Source organism: Thunnus albacares, chromosome 5 (assembly GCF_914725855.1).
Source record: "Thunnus albacares chromosome 5, fThuAlb1.1, whole genome shotgun sequence".
Taxonomy (NCBI): domain Eukaryota; kingdom Metazoa; phylum Chordata; class Actinopteri; order Scombriformes; family Scombridae; genus Thunnus; species Thunnus albacares.
Genome location: NC_058110.1, coordinates 8,669,462 through 8,689,703, shown reverse-complemented (window position 1 = coordinate 8,689,703; position 20,242 = coordinate 8,669,462). Strand labels below are relative to the sequence as shown.

The window sequence follows — 20,242 nt, the reverse complement described above, 5'->3', positions numbered from 1 at the left end:
CCCAGCCAGTAGCAGATTTTCTATGTGTGTGTGTGTGTGTGTACAGGTCTAGGTGTGTTGTCTACATTCTTGGGCATCTGTATGCGCTGCACACACATACCAACACCTGTCTCAGGTATGGATTCAGACTGGCCTATTAGTGGAGTTTTCACAGCTAATCGGCACATATCAGAGCCTGGATTATGTGATTAAGGAGGTGTGATGGGAAAATTGATCGGGAGGCCACCTTGACTGATGTTTTACTCGAGAATTCACACTAAGCTGTTTAACTAAGAGCTGCCGGCCTTTAGGGGTAGGCCTCTAAATGTGTAGAGTAGGTTGAGCTTTCTAATGTTATTCTACCTGGCTATGTTACAGATTTGTAGTCTAACTGATAGGCATATAGATGGTATTGTGTAATTGCCCAACCATATCATGTATACAAGGCCTAGCTGTCCAAACTAGTCATATCAGTTTGATATTTTCCAAATTGGAATTCTTTTTAGCACAATATTCACTCATGTTATACTAAAAAAAGACTACTTTGGAAGATATCCGCTTGTTTTGACTAACTTTTGAATACTTTTTTTTTCTTCTTCTTCTTCTTTTTTTTCAAAACAAGGACTGTGGATTTAGTCCCCCATCACTTACATTAAAAATGCATTAGAAGGGGATCTTTTAATGGTCAGTATGAATAAGAGGAATGATTACAGCAAGCAAAACCTCTTCCAGTGTTCATATTGACTTGAAAAATTACGAATTTATCCTTTAATGTTTAAACAGGAGAAACGCAAAAGGATTTGGATATTTCAGATTGAGTTTGAGCCACATTCACATGAGGAAATAAATCAGAATGGAGTCAGTTATCTATCAACATGATTTTTAACGTATCACACAGATCAGATTGTTCAGGTCATGATTATTCACTTAGTGTTCCTCTCCTTCCCCACGGTGGTGTTTGCCAACTAACAGAGAGTGGAAAAGCGCCAGCAGAGCCCTGCCAAGGGCTGCAGGCCCCCGCACCTGCCAAGGCTGATCATAAAGCGAGAGTTGGGCCCCAGCAGACCCTCCAGCTTGAATTTTTATTTCTGTCATCTGTTTGCGCTAATGGCAGACAACAGTTTGTGCTTGTACAGTAGATTAGGAAAATGTATAAAGTGTATTCATTTACGTATGCAGATTGGTTTGAGTGTAAACAGGGAATCAGATGGGGCTTACCTTTATGTAAAAGTAAATATAAACAATTCAAAAGAGTTAAGCTGAGTATTAGGGTCTACAGTTTGCAGTGTATCAAAGCAAATATCATTAAAAAAAATAAAGACATCAGTTTGTGTAATTAAAAACCCACATTGTTGCAAGCAACATCCTAGATAATGTGTTGTGATGCAACAGAATGTTTTTATTGTGTGAAGATGTTGTCCTGACATACCTGATATAATAGCGAGTTTTGCTTTAGATGAAAAAAAAGAAGCAAAACTATTGAAATATTGCTTGCAGAGCCCCTCATCCACATACAGGACATATATACATAACAGTTTATCAGGAAACAGCTAGCAGTTTTACCATCAGATTCATCATGTGCTAAGCATCTAATCACTGGATTTAGCCAGAGTTATTAAATTAAAACACCTCTCCATGTCTAAATTAATTATCAAAGCGCTGGCATACGTATCTGCAAAGACAATCACTTAATTGAAATTAGCGTTGAAGGTCATTTTTTCACCAAGGTAAATTTAATAACATGACATTTAGTTGTAATTAATAACTTTGTGTACTTGCATGGCATTTCACATTGCTTTGTTGAGGCAGCCAATGCAGTGGACCTTTTATTGAGCAGCACCATTTGACTTAATTTGCATTTGTACGAGTATTTAATACTGAAATTATGCGTATGAAATCCCTGCTGAAAAGGCTTGTCTCATCATTTATTGGACATTAGATTGTAGCTTCATAAAGACCATCCTCATTTCATTTTGGAATTCAATTGACAATATACCACAGTATTGTGTTTTCAGAGAAAACTGGAGGGACAAATGGAAATTAATATCCGTTCATATATGAATCTTTGCATACAGACAAAAGACTAACTTAAGCTCGCTTTTTAATATAAAACAGAGTTTTGAACTGATTTGGAGTTGCAACAAAGCCAAAGTGCTACTTCAGTGTATTTCAGACTGTCCTGGAATCTTTCTTGTGCAGATTATGTGCTGAAATCACTGCAGGTATTTCACCTTGTTTTAAGTGCTGTGACTCCATATTGTGCTTAATCGCTATTTTCTCCTGTCTGTGTTTTACATAATGATCAATGGCTGGTCTTCTGCTGAGCCAGTGGAATACAATAGTTTGTTGGCTAAGGTCAAAATTGAGGTCATCACTTTGGGCATTCAAGTGTAACGTTACATGCTTTGAAATCTAATCAAATCTGAGGTTTCACTGAGGTGGAACAGTAGGATGCAGATATATGGGAATAGAATTTATGGAAAAGAGTTGATGACTTGCTGGTAAACAATAATTTAATACTTTTTGATTTTGGTGCTTTGTTCATAAGGTGTTGAAAAGCAGTCACACTGTATTGTTGGTGTTGTTACTCCACTCCTTTTTGCACATTTTGTTTACAGAATGGACCATTTTCATTTAGAGGGATGGACTAAATTGAATTCAGGTTTCACAAAAAAAATTAAACATGACTTTTTGACTGCACATCCACAAAATGCAGTTTCAAATTTAAAAAAAATTATCTTCACATTTTACATTGGAAGTCAGTGGGGGATTGCAATTTTGTGATTGAAAGTGTACTCCTGTTTAACATTCATGTTTTGGTGTTCATTCATTCATTGTCGTTTCATTGTTTTTCATCCATTTATTGAAACATCAGTAACTATATTCTCACCTTTTCTAATTAGTCCATCTTATATGCTTAAGATTTAAGGAGGCTTGGTCTTTGCAGTGTAGGCCAAACACGTAGATCATTCACAACTTTGGAAAGATTTTTTTTTTTTTTTAAAAAACCTCACTATTACGTGATTACATGTATCATGTCATATCTTATTAACCTTTTATACCTTTTTAGGTGTAGCTTTATTTTACTGCACATAAAATTGATTTTAAAAAAAAGAAAAATAACACTGAAAAATGACTGTTCTTGGGTTGTGCTTTGGTGAATTGTATAAAAGAACAGTGAAAAAGTTAATACACTTCAAATAAAGCATCAAAAATAAGTAGGATTTTTTTTCACTACTGATGAATACTTTATGTACATACATCATAAAAAAACATATTTTTCTTGTACAGAACCAGTCAAAAGTTTGGACACACTTTCTTTGTGTGAGGGGATCACACACTTTCTTATTCTAGTGTGTCCAAATCTTTGACTGGTATTGTATATCTGTATATTCAGGTTAACAAAATGTGCTTAATGTCAGGAGATGGGATGCACATTGCTGCAATTTTAAGAAATTAAAGAAATTTAAAAAAATATTTAAACAGGAAATAGATACAGTTTAACATAGCTCATGAGTGTTCCGCTGTCATGAAGAGCAAAGTCAGCTGCTCTTTCGTTTGTTGCATGTTTTGTTCTGTCATAAATATTTCGTGACAGCATACAGTCACATTTCATAAGTGCACCAAATTATAGTATCTACCATAAAAACACTATCCAAATGGTGGGTTTTAGCTTTAAGCTTGTCATACCAGATTAACCATATAAACGTATATACTTTATATTTGGATATGAAAGGTGAAATTTTTTATGGGGATTAGTGGAGTGTAAAAGTCCAAAAATATACTTTTTAAATAAAAATAGTCACATTTATTATAACAATATACCTCAATATCCTGACAGGTTTCAACTTTTTTGACAATAACAAAATGAAGCAATTACTTTTCTGATCCATTTTTCAACATCTTTTATTAAAACAGTTAATTAAAATACTTTGGCAATAACGTAATCAGTGTATAATAAGTGTAGACTGCTTTTGTGAAGTCTTACAATGCCATAGGAAACAATATTTGAATGTTACCCGATCTTGTCATGGATGTGATAGACTGCATAGCAATGTTTTGAGCTAATTGCTAACGTCAGCATATTATTAACATAATATTAACATTCTGATGTTTAGCAGGTAAAATGTTTACCATGTTCACCATCTTAGCATTGCATATTAGCATGTTAACATTTGCTAATTAGCACTGAACACAAAGTACAGCTGAGGCTGATGGTATTGTCATTGGTTTTGCAGGTCATAAACTAAAATGTTGGACAGTACATCAGATCAAAAAGTCAGGGGATCACCAAAGTTATTACAATTCATCCAGAGAGGGACATGCGTGGCAGAAGATAACTTGAGTCCAGCAAAGAGACATGTGTTCCTTCTGGGAGAAACATGTATCCCAGAAAGCAAAAGGAATTATCAGCCATTCTGACCATGTTCTGTCCAGTGAATTCACTGTAATGCCCTCAGGCCGGCGTTATTATGCGCCCCTTAGGAAAACAAACCGCTACTCTAAGTCCTTCATTCCTTCTGCTATCAGGCTGCTTAATACCAACAGTCATTTTAAATGAATGCCACATTCATTTAAACTTATGTGAACTATGACAGGTGTTTTTATCCTTGTTTGCTTTTCACCTGGCTCCTCACGTAAGCCTGCATTTACAGGGTGACCTGAGGGTGCCAGAGTGTTGCTGAATGCTTTACTCCACTTATGTGAATTATTTTGTTTTGCCTGCTTTTCATCTGGTTCCTCATATAAGCCTGCATATATGGGGCGACCCAAGGGTGCCAGAGTGTGTTTGCTGCTCGTGTTCCTTGTACCCATGTGCTGATCTGTTGTCTCTGATGTGTTGCTGCTTGCCTGTGAGTTTTTCTTTTGTTGTAGAACTGAATTGCCCTTCTGGGATGAATAAAGTCGTCTGAATCTGAATCTCTAACAAATTTCAAGACAGTCCATCCAATAGTTGTTGAAACATTTTAATCTGAACCACAAATGTGAACCTGATTGTGGCACTAGGAGAAAGGTGAGGGGATCACCAAAGATATTAGAATTCATCCTATGAGAACCATGAATGTCTGTACAAATGTTGTGCCAATCAGTCTAGTAGATCAGTCTAGTAGATGTTGTAGAGCTATTTCACTGGATAAGTAAAAACATTGACTTGCTGGTGGTGCTAGAGGAAAAGTCAGGAGATAAATGACATCATCAGGATTCATCCTCTGGGGACAATTAATGTCTATACAATTTCATGGCAATCCATCCAATAGTTCTTGTGATATTTTAGGCTGAATCAAAGCAGTGGACAGACAGTATTGTTTGTTTCAACATACTGTATGTTTACATTCAAGTGAGAAAATCCTGTGCCAGCCATAGTAGTTATGACTGTTGTCTGTCAGGAGCACAGGAGGACATTGAATGACGTTATTATAGAGCCACAGACTCTAGAGATGGAGGAGGTCGGGGTGGATGGATGGGACAAAAAGACATTAGACTTTAACACAGGAAACTGCTGTCCGTGCCTTGTTTCCTACGACAGTCAACACTGATTTCTTTTAATCATAACCATGATCATTCCCTAACCTTAACCAAGTGGTTATTTTAACCCAAACTATGATCTTTCCCCAAACCAAGTCATTTCTGTGCTGAAACCTAACCAAAACCTAAGAAAACATGGTTTTCAAAAGCACAGAAAAACAATATAGTCCTGTCGATAATGGTGTCAGATCAGAAAACACTGAATGTATCGTTCTGGAGAGAATGGACCAACAACATATTGTGTCATTTAATTTGGAGGACTTGTTAACACAAAAAAAAGCATGCCAGGTCGGTTTCCAGACAATTATTGGGAAAAATATCCTCATATAAACCCTATATACAGTATTTCACACTATATCCAACTCAACATCTGCCAAGTCACTTAACAGTTGTAACCTTTGTGTGCAGAACTAAATTGTTCTTATCATTAGTGGTTTTAAATGATGTACATTTTTAGCTGTTGCAGATATTGAAAAAATATATTAAGCAAGGTCACAAAAGTCAGGTCAGTATTAAAGTTAACAGAATGTGATGTCATTAACAAAATTGGGGAGCTATTCAATTATAAAATCCATTTTTAAATCAACCTCAGGTATAATACTTCTTTTTCTATGGTAATGATTTGCCACATTTTAAAACATCAAAATATGAATAATATGACATCTTCATTGGTGTCTTGCACCAATGGTACTATTAATTAACATTTCACATAAACCCGGTTGCTTCTTGCTCTCTGGCTTTTGCTCTAGACATGTTTTTTTTTTTTTTGCTGAAGAGCATAAACATTCAGAAGTGATTTCATCATCAGCATTTCACTCCCTCCGCTATCTGCCACTGCAGGAAACCTCATTTTGTGCATCAAAAACAGCTCTCTCTTTTTGTTTTGTGCAATAAAATCCATTAGATTTCCCATCAGATCTGATTGGATGGTGCACAGTGTAAAATGCGGAGTTGAGGCTGGTTTCCTTTATTTACGATAATGATACAAATGTCTCAAAAGAATGTGGAGATTTTGATATTCCCCTTTAATTTTAATGTCAGTGCCTAAAAGGAATGAAATGAGACGATTATGGCCTATTAAAATCATGCTTATCAAAAATTTGAATCAGGCCAATCACTCTACTTCTATTCTACTGATTTATCAAGCAAAAGAAATAATTAAATTGGCCTGTGCCTTTTTTGAGGTGGCCAGGGTTGAGGGAAGCAAGGGCTATGCATGACTGGAGAGAGTGACTTAAAACCCTCCTCCCCAGCCACCCACCACCCTCTTAACACTAAAGTGCTGTGGTAGTAACAAAGAGAATGGCTGAAAGAAATATTGAATAAATGTGTTTATTTGGCTGCTACAATTAGAAAAAACACGGAGCTGTATGTGTGCTTACCTAAGCAGTGACAACTGCAAAAAGCATTACACCTGAACACACACACATAGACACACAACTCCTTCCCAGAAAATCTTCCCACCACCTAACACTGAATAATCAAGATACTGCAGTATATCACTGACATTGTTGAGGAATGTTAAAATTGAGATTAAACCCAAACTTTATGCAGTCATATCAATATCTCACAATTCCTGCTCAGAGTAGAGTGTAGGTTTTTCCTGTGGTCTTTTCCACTGTTGTGAATGGGTCAAAGGCTATTCTTCACTGTTTTTGATGAAGGTGACAGCTTGAGCTATACAGCTCAATGTCAAAATGGAGTGGTGCAGAAGGATATTTTCGCTGTTGGCCTTTTGCCCTCATAAAGAATTTATATGCCCACTGGAATCAATGATAGATATTTCATCTGGTTTCTCTATGAGTAACCTTTTGATAACCTGGGGCAAGAGCAATGAGTGTGACTTGTGGTTCCTTTGAAAAATAGAAAATAAAGGGATAAATTACTTTTTCTTTTTTTTTTTTACAATGTGAGACATGATCGTATCTCAGTGTTCTTGGACTCAGTTTTCTTTGATGAGATTTTTAGATCATTCCAGCCAGCCAAGGAGGAAGAAAGAGTCCAACAGATCCCAGTATACACACCAGTACAAACATCCAGAGGAATATCCTGTCAATGACCATAGCCACATACTTCCAGTCCTCCTTCACCTAGCAGAGAAGAGAAACAGCAGAGGGACATTTCAAATTTCACACCACACCACCTTTCTTTTTACCAGCTGTCAGTTTTCACCCTTGATTGATTTCTCTCGAATGGCTGATTTTTTCATTATGAGGCAGCTATCTCCTAAATGTCATTCAATCTTTACTTTTCTCTCTTATGAAAAATTCAAGGTCAAATTACTGAGGTCCCATTGTTTCAAATACTGGCTAGAGATTGAAAGTACATTACATGATAAAGAAGAGTAACTTTTTTACACAGTCAAAACTGAAGACTTGCAGTATGACATACTGCATAAACAGACAGCATGAGAACTCGGTAGTCTAAGTAAATTGTCTGATGGTCATTTGTTCTAGGGTTATGCAAGCATTCACATTTGTGTAACTCCCTGTGCAATATCGAAAGTTCTAAGGGAGGATATCCCACTGTTGGCAGGGGGGATTCAGCCACGATCTGCCCCAAGTGGATATACTTATTAAACCTCCAGGTACACAGAATATACACAGGAAAGTATAAGAACAATGCTGCTCGCATCACAGCTGCTTGTATACACTTATACATTAGTAAAAAAAGCAACAGAGGACACTGTAGGAAAAACAAAAGACAATGTTGCACGTTAGGGCTGTCACTTTTTTGAGAAATCTGGTTTGAATTTGAAAGCAACCCATGTAGCCTACTGAACTTTAAAACATGGAATGGGAATTGATCTCGCACGTATGAAATATTGATTGTTTATATGATATAACTGCATGGTGAAATAATGCAAGCAGCAGAGAAGGAGAGATGCTGCTGCAATGAGAGCAAGGACATGTTCGCTGTTTGTTCTTGCATTCACATATGTGGACGACATGTGTTAAAATTGAAACCCAGGAAGTGCAAGCCTTCACAGAACACATTAACTCAGTGGACAGTAACATCAACTTCACACAAGAGGATGTCAGGAACAATAGCTTGGCCTTTTTGGACTGCGCTGTATACATTGAAGAGGACAGGAGCCTCCACATTGGAGTATACAGGAAACCCACACACACAGATCAATACTTACTCTTTGACTCTCACCACCCACCGGAGCATAAGCTAAGAGTTATCAGAACCCTGCACCACCAAGCTGATAATGTACCAACAAGTGCCCAGGCCCAAGAGAAGAAGCACAAACTGTATCTGAGGGATACCCCAACTTGACCTTTGCAAAAACAGCCACAAGATCCAGGAAAAACAACGACCCTGTGGTTGGTGAAAAAAGAAGAAGAAATACAACAACATCATCATTACTTATATGTCTTATATTATCTGAGAAACTCAGGATCATTTTTCAAACCCAGCAAGACACTAAGACAGAAACTGGTCCACCCTTTAGAACCCAGAAAAGCAATCTAGTGTATGCAGTCCAATGCAGTGAGGAATACACAGACTTGTATATCAGGGAAACTAAATAACCATTAAACAAACACATGGTTCAACACAGGAGGGCCAACTCCGCAGGTCAAGACTGAGCAGTTTTCCTACACCTGAAAGATAAGGGACACTCTTTCGAGGACAACAATGTGCATATGTTGGATAGGGAGGACAGATGGTTTGAAAGAGGAGTCAAAGAGGCTATCTACGTCAAAGTAGAGAAACCATCCCTCAACAGAGGAGGAAGTCTACGACACCACTTATCCCCCATCTACAATTTTGTCCTTTCATCTCTTCCCAGGAGACTTAATCATTCACATTTGGCCTCATCTAACAACTCCAACAACTGTCCTTTACACTTGGCCTCAGGTGACTCCAATGACTCTTAACAACTGTCATTACAACAGCCAGGAGCTCTAAAGAACCAAGTGGTATTAATGACCTCAATAATGACCCCACAGAGGTACCTGGGACTTCCTGACAGTCAGTTAGAACTGAAGAAGCACCTTGGATGAGAGGCGAAATGTCTTCACGTATCTTTAAGCAAGTCCAGCTGCCCTCGATTCAACCCTCCTTGGATGACATTTAATAGAGAGTAAAGTGTTTAATAAAAAAGCTGTTTGTAAACTGTGGTTTGCTTGCTAGCTGTGGCAGTTTATGTTTACAACTCTGCCCATGCTTATTTCCTATCCCTCCTGCTTTTTATATCAACGTGCAAGCAAGGGTGAAATCTGGTCTGACAGCAATCCATTCATCCGCAGTGTTTGCGCTGCCTCACTTGAGTGACAAGCTTACACTACAAGGCAGTTGCGTTCTTACAGTCAGCAATCACACAGAGAAATACAATGCATTGCCTACACTGAGAATTTTGAATTCAAACAGATGCTTACATACCAAATATTCAATTATTTTCTCATGTTCAAACAAAAAGTGACAGCCCTATTGCATGTGCTGAAGGGATTGTACTCATCCAAAAACATTGAATGGAAACTGGCAAACATTTAAGCCACATTAGGTTATAAGGAACCCTGTGTGACTTCAGATTTTTGCATATCTTTTCAAATATGAGCACTACATAAAAATATTGAAATTGTTATGTCATTACCAAGGTTTTGCTGGTTACGTAAATAAAAATAATTGGAGTCAACTCACTGAAAAGTCTGCATCCTCTGCCCTGAGATGATCAGCAATGTATTGAACTCCCTCTATGGCCCGTTGCACAGCTGGGGAAATAGTTGGAACTATGGCATCCTGCTCGGTATTCGTGTCTTTAGTGGACTCTTTTGTGAGTGTTTCTGCTAGGTGATCTGTAAAGGCTTGTTTCATTCGCCCTGCAATCCCAGTGGTCCCAGGTCCTTCATTGTGCAGACAGCAGTACTGGAAGCTGCGGGAGCGACACCGATGACCAGTTCTCTGAGGAGGTTCCCTCTTTTGGTCACACATTTGCTCTTCACTGAGGGAGCGGCCATTCTGTGCCAGTGCATTAGGTTCATCCCTGGATAGGCTGCGAAGGGGGCCCAGTGGCAAAGTTGGGGGCAAGGACAATTGGGAAGAAGACGAAGCTGACGAGATGTGACCCCGGTGGAGTTGCTTCTCTGAGAGAACTGAATACTGACCAGTTGGGGACCGGCAGAAAATGCTAGCCTTCAGTGGATGATCTTTCTCATTGAGGTCGTCAATCGGAGAAGAGGGTGGAGAAGGGGAGCAGACCAGGATGTTTGGACTGTTTGACTGAGTCTTTGGGAGCGTATTATCAATCTGTCCTATTTGTCTCAACCCTGTCTCTAACCCTGACCAAAAGGCCTGTGAGTTGCCTGTTGCTGATATAGTGGTTGGACGGTGCATCATCTCGATAAGTTTTTTGCAGTGCTGCTTGGCTGTGCCTGGAGGACGCTTCATGAAGAGGACCCGAGGCACCAAGTCCAAGAATACTCTCCGCACCCAGTGAGGCATGCCATGGGTTTGTGGAGATCGATGATGTACGTTTAAAACAAAGACAGTAATTATGATGGAGAGTGTGACAAAGACCATGGTAAACAGAAGGTATTCACCAATCAGCGGAATCACCAGTGATGTAGATGGTATTATCTCAGTGATCAGCAGGAGGAATACTGTTAGGGAAAGTAACACTGAGATACACAAGGTGATCTTCTCTCCACACTGTGATGGCAAATAAAACACCAGCACAGTCAAACAGGAGATAAGCAGACAGGGGATGATAAGGTTAATGGTGTAGAACAATGGAAGCCTCCGGATGATGAAATAGTAAGTGATATCAGCATATATCTCTGTGCAGCACTCATACTTTTTAGTATTGTACTTGCCCACTGCATTCATAATGACCCACTCGCCACTTTCCCAGTAGTCCATCTGGTCCACATCACTGGCCATGCTGATCAGATCGATCTTGGCACGGTCATAGGTCCAAGAACCAAATTTCATCTTGCAGCTTTGCTGGTCAAAAGGGAAAAATGTGACATCTATGCTGCATGAAGACTTGTAAATGGCCGGTGGCATCCACTTTATCCGACCGTCATAGAATAGGTGTGCCTTTGTGAGGTGAGTTACTGCAAAGTCGCCATCAGCACTGCAGATGAAGAATGGGATATAGAAGAGGCAAACACATTTAATAAAATGTACTCTACATTTTTGCTGTCATCAAAAGTTGCATAACCTTCAGTTTTTTCAGTACTTTTTTACCTTTGACAGAATCTGACAGTTTTTTAAACACTTAAGTATTGGGAAAATGATTCTGTGTTAGCGCTTCAGTCATTCATAGAACAACATGCCGTAATTAGTTCTTATTACAACCAATGACTTCCATTAAGTACACGCTACAAACTTATAGTATTTTTTTATTTGAATGATTGACCAACTAGAAAAATTAAACTTTTTTAAATCACATGATAAGTGCAAAAGACACAAAATGCAAAGTTTTTCATCACTGCTGATGTTCTTTCAAGAGAGAATTATTTTAATAAGGAGCTGTTAGTTGAGAGAGCATCATTAGAGAATAATTTAACATGATTATAATCTTTTTCCATCTTTTATTCTCTTTCCACATACCTCTATTGGCTCAAACTTAGCAAAAAAAGGTATATTCAATATACATATATGCCAATGACACTCACATTTATATGTCTGTATCACCAAATGAGTTTCGTAAAATAAATAAAAGACTGCATGTGCCAACATTTCCTGCAATTAAAAAACAATAATACCAAAGTAATTGTTTTGGTGACAAAGAAGAAAGGGCTGAAGTAAGTGCTCAACTCTCTTAAAATCACTTAAAATCTTGTTACAGAGTGAAAGCCTGCGTTTTGACCTAGTAAAACCTACTGACAAAGGAAACATACACACCAACACACACACTGGCCCTGTAACTTCGACTTGCAACTAATGCATGTTGCCCTTTAGTCTGATCCTGCATTACAACAATAAATTTAACCTAAATCATAAATCTTGGTGTAGTCATAGATTGAAACCTAAATCTAACAGCCACATCAAAGCAATAATAAAGTCAGCCTGCTACCATATTAACAATATAAAATGAATTAGAGAATTTATGGGCAAACAAGATCCATTCCTTTATCTCCAGGTTCAGAGCTATCTTAAAAAGCTAAGAGACATCTACAGCTTAAAACTAAGAAGCATATCACTCCACTTTTCAAATCTCTGCACAGGTTTCCAGTCTGTCAACAAACTGATTTTGATGATTTAAAATCCTGCTACTCACTGGTAAATCACAAAAGGATTAAGGATTTAGGATTGTTTTTCTCTTTGTACAGAAAGCAATTTTATTTGTTTCATGTCATTTTGTTGTTTTAGTCTCAGTGTCTTACATGAAATACTTTGAATTACCCTGTGTGTGTGGTGCCGTGCCTTGCCTTATTAGCTCCTAGCCATGGATATTTCATCATGAGAAAGCACAATCATCTTTGCAATGACATGTGATTTTCACAGTTGTGTTTGCAAATTCTGTCATGCCTTTTTCTGATACAGTTTGTCATATAGATCAAGATTTCCCTTATTTAGAGTGAAATAAATTCAGCTACCTGAGGCAGTCACTGGATGCATTTTAACTGTGTGTCCCTTTGAAACACATCCAATTACGTTTCATCTTCTAATTCCTTGCTTAATGTATTGCTTTGTGCTTTGTTTATAACCACATCCATTAAGGCTGACCTTGTTCACATTTATTTTAGCTAAATTACTTTATGACATTGGCACAGGACAAGATGTTTGGCACAACAGCAGAATCTTCATGTTTTCCCTCCAGTCATGCCATCTGTTGGAATTAAATCATCAAAAGCTGAACATTAGTTGCTATATGATTATTTTTGCCTTGAGAATTGCAACATTTAAGATCCCAGCAACTGCTTTGTGCAACTGTGTGAACAGTATCTCTTGCAATATCTTCACATTAAAACACACAAGCTACTGATACAGATCCTCACTTGTTGTAGAGGACGATGTCGGGCCTCCAGATGATTTCCGAGGGAATACGGATAGAGGTGACATTTTCATATTCCTCCGGGTTCCAGCGGAGTTTGTAATCGTTCCATTCCTGTAGGAGAACATTTATCACATTTACATACTGTAGCTTTATATTGGACTGAATCTTAAGCAAATGTTTTGCCTCTCATCATTACATACTTGCTTGACCCAGACGTTTGTGGTCATCATCTGGTTCTTCTCGTCCTTATTTCATGTAAACAGAGAAGGAAATCGTTGTGACATTAATCTTCTTTCAAATTAATTGTATGACAGTCTGGATTTCATCATCACTTAGGTAGAATGTCTTTGAACATCTCATTTTCTACTAATTCATGTTTTCCAAGCATACGCTCTATTTATAAAGACAGATTAGTTGTGTAATACACCAGGAAAAATATATTTGGCAGTTTTTCATGCAAGAACACTCTCACTGTATGCTGCTTTGCTGCCACTGCTGGCAAGCTGCTTTCTCTAGCTCTTCCCCAGCAACATCTAAGGCACTGTCGGAGAAGACAACTTCACCCAGAGCTGACTCTCACTACCAGACATGTGGAGCAAGCACAGTCACCTAATTGTGTGTCAAAACCTTGAGAATCAGCCCCACAGAAATGCAGGCTACACATATTCAATCTTTAAGCTGCACCAGGCAACTTTGCATGTTTGTGGCTCCAAATGGCAGTGAAAAGGTTTTACCTTAGTCAACAGAAATCCTCTAACATAATTTTGTAAAATGCTCATGTTTAAATCTCCAGAGCAGAGCGCCCGTAATGCAAAGATACCATAGGGACAAGAGAGAATAAAGATGGTATTTAATAGAGACCAGCTGTGTTTGGATTGCTGTTTAGGTGACAGTTTTGAATATTTATCACTGGTGTCCGTACATGACAACTGAATTTAATTTGGGAAAATAATGCAGTCTTCTCTGATGTGGTCTCATTTCCGTTGATAAGTAAATTGAAATTTATTTCTCTTGCCTGGTGTAACTGAGCTGGTTGCTATTGTGATCATAATGAATATAATACATATGACAGAGAGGGCACAATTGAAGATATGTCATTTACACAATTACATTGCACCAACACCATCATAATGTAATATTCATTATGATAAATCAACTCTTAAGAAAGACATCCTGTGTTTCAAGGCTGTGAGGTTTCCCTCACCACATCTATCAGCTGGGCAATAGAAAGTCCAAAGTGAACTAGCACTGTGTCTGAAGTGTTTTCCACTGGCCGGGAGAGCTTATTGTAATGTACAAACAGATCCTGGAGCAGCCTCTCTTCAGCATGGGCCCGGGGTCCAGCTTGGGAACAAACTGAGGGGAGGAGAGAAGAAATTAGACTCATTAGGAAAGCTTTAGACTAATGACATGGCCCCTTGTAGTCCTTGTGTATCATTTCTTGTCTTTTTTAAAACAGTACACATTGATATTTGTTTTTAATACTGCATATTTCCACACGCATCAGATAATATTGCTGATCCCTTGTGCTCATTTATTTTGCTTTTGTACAGACTTTGCCAGTAACCTTCTGTATCTTTATAAATACTATCAATAGTTTCTCTTTTTGCACATTCATCTATGAAATACAAAACACAATTTCAAATGCATAATATTAATATTGCATATATTTTCTACCTCCTCAAGTACTTTCATCTAAATTGGATTTAGCATGCAGCCATGCCACAGTAAAGAATCCACTGGTGTAGATACAGAATGTAATCTAAAAGGAGGGTGACCTCTATTATACACAGGTGGCATATGGTTACATGAGACTGTATCTGAGAGATGAGACAAACAGGGAGAGGGGGGTGGGGTGGGGTGAGGAAGATGAGAGGAGGAAAAGAGGAAGGATGAATCTAAATCTGAGGACATCCGTTGTGTCTCTGAATAGACGTGCTGATGGAGCGATCTGTCGAGACGTTTCATTCCCTCCCTTGCCCCCTCTTGCCATCTGTGCCTCGATGTCTCTTCTACTGCCGCTCTGATGGAGCAACTCAGTCACATCCCTTTCCCCTTTTAGAAGCAGCTCACATAGCACTGAGGATGACCTAACAAGGTCCAGGAACAATTAAAGGGACGGGGATCGTCCCAAGGCTCGTACAGTACAATGTCCTTTGTATTCCGGGCCTTTTTTCATATTTAATTAGGGTTTCTTCTATCCTGGACATTGTGCATCTGTGCAGGTAATTCACTGGCACAGCAATAAATCATAGACTGATTTATTTAACTGGCTTCACTGATATTTCATTATGGCCTAGCACTACTGCATATTTCAATGTCTTTCTTGTGTGTGGAGCATTATATTGCATATATATTGTTCAGTTCTTATGGTGCAAAATGTTAATTGGTATGGGAGCAGGGGAGGGAGGGGTTTATTACCCCACAATAATTAGAGTCATGTGATTACACAAGGGGGAAACATAGCTGTAGTTATTTTATTAGCTTTAAAGTAATTAGTTGTTAAGGTGAATCAGTGTTGCTGATATATATCTTAGACAAATATGCTGCTGTTCTAACTTGTCTTCTTAAAATAGGGACACAGGTGTTATTGTTATGCTGCTGGCCTTCCTCTCATGTCTCCCTACCCACTCAATCAAAGCTGATGGGCTGTCCTTCACTTGCCTGAAAAACTGGCATCCTCAATTTTTAAAGGCTGGGGATCAATATCTTATTAAATGGATATAGTTTCTTTTTTTTCCCCCCACGTCTTCTCTTCCTATTTACCCCTGAATTTGTTTGACATGTCCAGACATCCAACAACCTTGAAATGTCTCTGTGTTTTCAGTTGAAAGAAACTGACACAGGAACCTTTGTTTCATCACATCAGCCCTGTGCGATATCTGTTGAATGCAGCTGATATTAAATGAAGGGACGCTCCAGTAGATTCTAAAGCAGCCTAGCAACTAATGGGTTTAGATGGGAGAGCCCACAGGCTGTCCTGACTTTGACAATGTGTGGGTCAGAGCAGTATTGTGTGCAGGAGAAAGCAGGTAACCATTGGATGAGTGTACTCTTGTACAGTGTGCTTTGTAGGACACCATGAATGGTCACTTAGAATTCACTTTTCATTCTGAAACCTTTCATTCCAGTTCTTTTCCTTTCAATCATGCCGTTGAATGAATGATATCAGTATTTATTTATGCAGGCAATGAACATTTAACAAGATACATAATGTGAATCATCCAGAAAAGTTCATAAGATCTGATGCCAAAATTAAAGTAAATATTACTGCTATTAATATGTATTCGTCAATATTTTCAGCTTTATCCTGGTTAGTTTTCTACTGTAGAAGACAATTAGAGCTACTGGACCCAGTTCTGTCCTCATTTGATCAATGCACTATCATTGGCCAATAATGCATGAGCAGCAAATATTTTTTTTCATACAAGTGAATACTGCTCTTATAGGCAGACAAAGCTTGTTACCAGGTCACTAAGCAACAGAGCTAGTTTCTACCCACTTATCTAATATCTAGGAAACACTCTTTATGTCTTGAAGTTTGTGTTTTTTTACAGATTATATTACTCATCTTAAAATGAAAATCTATGCCTTTCTGAATAACAGAACTGGAGCTTCGTTAGGGATTGTTGGAAAATTATTGGGCTGGGTAGGGGTGCAGAATTTTGTATTTTATTTTATAAAAATGTAAGGTGCTGCCTTTGTAACATTTTCTTTGTGCCCCTCCTCTGACTTAAAAGAAAAAAATGCAATACCCTCCTCCCCACATCTCAAATAATGTCTTTTTGGCATACACAACAAAAGAGTGGCACTCTGAGTAAAGAGCTGCTCAAAGGTTAAAGCCTTCTGCATCTAACCTTGTTGGTGCTGACAGAATATTGCAATTTTTTCATCCCAGAATGAGAAATCTGTAAATGTATCCCCTGCTGTCATGAAAAATTATAGACTAGCCTTAATTACAAATGAATTTCTTACCCCATGTCCCCCCTCTAATAATGTTTATACGGTCCCTTATGTTGATAAAGAAAACTAGAAATTAAGTGACTGTAACTGAAAGAAACAGAAATGATTTACCTTGTGGAGGAAGAGTGAAGAAAAGTAAGCTCAAACATTTGTATATATCCATAGCGCCTCCACTAGTATCCAACTCTACGAGTGAACTCCCTCCAACATGCGCCAGACTTCAGCGCAAGTGGTAAGTCATCCCCAGAGGTGATCAAACCTGGGAATTCTGTCTTGAAACTGCAACTCTTCAGGAAGTTCAGATTACGTTAAAGAGCCAGATGGAAAGGTCATGCCGGTCGGTGTCAGTCCACGGCCTGGTGTTGTTCCTGGTCCCATCTGTCCATCTCTTCAGTTGCCCTGCTGTCCAGTCTGAGTGTCAGGATGAAGAACCACAAACCTGTAGTTTAGTTTCCCTGATTGAACACTTGAAAGTCCCTCCTCACTCCACTGGATTCCTTCATCCAAGTGTGGCTTATCCCTCTCTTCTCCACCCTCCCTGTCTACATTACTCCCTCCCTCGCCTCTCGTCTCTCCGCCTCCTCACCTCATCTCCCTCTCTCTCTCTCTCTCTCTCACACACACACACACACCTCACTTCTCTCTTTGCATTCTGTCTTTCCCTCCCACTTACTTTCTCTTCTCCGCTCCAGTCTTCCAGTTTTCTCTCCTTCACTTTTTTTTTATGAAAAACAGTGAACTTTTTTGTCAGTGTGTGTGTATTGTGAGGGGAAAAGAAAATGCATCTGTAGAGAATTTCTTACCTGTATATACAGTATACATTAGCAGTGCTGTGTGTGTCTGTGAGTGTGTGTTTTGGCAGACCATTTATTTGTATGTGAGCTGTGTTGCAGTGTGCATGCAGCATGTGTGAGTGGATGCCTGTCAATGTCCAGCCTGGTAGAAGTGCCAGTGAGTCATAGGACCTCTGGATACCATTCAATCTCCTCTCAGCCCTGTTTCCCAGGAGCATATCATCCCCCCTTTATCTTACCCCTTCCTTTCACACCCCTTACCCTCACCTGCTGTCAAATCTTTTTCCATGTAACGTCTTGCACACAGACAGACATTTCTCTTTCTGTGCAATGTCTCTGCGCTTCGCTGACAGTCTCCTTTAGAGCTTTCATACGCCAGCAGAGCTCAGTGCCAAGGCTGGTCATCTATTGAGACAGTTGCACTTGCTTGAGGTGTGTTTACTGTCATTGAACATCTATTTTACTTTTCCCCAGCATTGCCAACATGTCATGTTTTGATCACAAAAAGAAAGAGAAAATAACAGGAGACACTTTAAAAAACCTTGACGTAAGAGTCATGTTTACTTGAGATTGGCTGAGGAGGAAGAAGGCTTTTAACTTTCCGACAGTTCTTTTTGTGTTATATGATAGAGTGCAACAGAAGAGGTCCAGGTGGAGATATATTTTGCTGCTGTAGGTATCTTTGTCAGACATGCTTCTTTTCAATAACCACTATGAGCCCACTGAGAAAAGCCTCCGCAGTGTACACATTGATTTTTTCTAATCAAAGACATGGCTCTCTTGATCTGGTGATGACTAACAGTGACTTGACAGATGAAGAGATTCCTCTCACTAGTGTGCAGACACAGCACAGATGTACACTCTTACCATCAGAGATTTGATAGCTGATTATTTAGTTGGATTGCTGACAGGAGTCCAGCAGGAATTTGTAAGTGGGACAATGCAGCAGCAGGGGGCCACTGTAAGAGGAAATTTCACTTTCAGTAACGGGCAGGGTGCACAAATGGGCCACTTACAGCCTGGTGGCTGATACATACATCAGTTTAACTCACACCCACATATAGAAACATGATCTCCGTCTGTGGCCACCTCAGCTGATGAAGCTGACCATCTGTGTGTTCTTGCTTTTTTTTTTTTTTTTTTGGAATGGTAAAGGAGTATAAGGGGTGGCAATATTCACCTCTTGCAGCAACCTCCTAAATAATTCAACCTGTCCTGATATTGGAAATGCTTTAGTGATCCCCAAGCAGGTACTGTGACCTCTGCTTCATGGTCACAACCCAAACACACTTGCTGACCCTTTGTGGCCATGTTTACAAGAAGTTGAGGGGGGTGGCTGTTGTATAAATGCTGTGAATTAAAATATAACTTGGTTACAGAGAGTTATCAGAGTTCTAATACTAGAGTGGAACAATCCAAAAAAGCACCAAAAAACATAATCTGTGCAATGTAGTGGCATTTGATAATCCTTTAAATTCAGCTGGTTTGTATTAAAGCCACTATATGTATTAGTTTTAGGGACAGCAATGCCAGTCCACCTGTTGGTCCACCACTTTGGTCCAGAATTTTTCCACTAGGACCACCAAGAGGTTGACATCTTATCTCAACTCAAATGTCTCAACTGCTAGATGGATTAACATTGAATCTGCTTCAGGTATCCATTGTGCACAGAGGATGAATACTAAGGATTTGGGTGATCCCCTGACCTTTCATCTAGCACCCTCAGCAGGTCAAAGTGTTCACTTATCCTGTGAAATATCTCAACATAGATTGGCATAGAATTTTGTACAGACATTCATGGCTCCCAGACAATGTATCTTAATGACTTGGTGATCCCCTGACTTTTTCTCAAGCGCCACTATGAGGTTCATTTTTGTGGTTTTAAGTCAAATGTCTTGATAAGTGTTCGATGGATTGTCATGAAATGTGGTGCATTCATGACCCACTCAGGATGAATTGCCTTAACTTTGGCAATCCCTGAGCTTTTCATCTACCACCATCATCTGGTCAACTTTTCATTTGTCCAGTA

At 39.0% G+C, this 20,242-nt stretch overlaps 1 protein-coding gene across 1 annotated transcript; it reads right to left on the bottom strand.

Annotated features, from left to right (window-relative positions):
- Positions 1-3,869: 3,869 nt before the first annotated feature.
- LOC122983202 (neuronal acetylcholine receptor subunit alpha-2-like) lies at positions 3,870-17,911 on the bottom strand. The gene is made up of 6 exons (XM_044352976.1): positions 17,531-17,911; positions 14,661-14,812; positions 13,657-13,701; positions 13,458-13,567; positions 10,153-11,587; positions 3,870-7,595 (listed from the first exon to the last, which is right to left on the bottom strand). The coding sequence occupies exons 1-6, from the start codon at positions 17,580-17,582 to the stop codon at positions 7,470-7,472; spliced, it is 1,920 nt and encodes a 639-aa protein (XP_044208911.1). The 5' UTR covers positions 17,583-17,911; the 3' UTR covers positions 3,870-7,469.
- Positions 17,912-20,242: the final 2,331 nt, after the last annotated feature.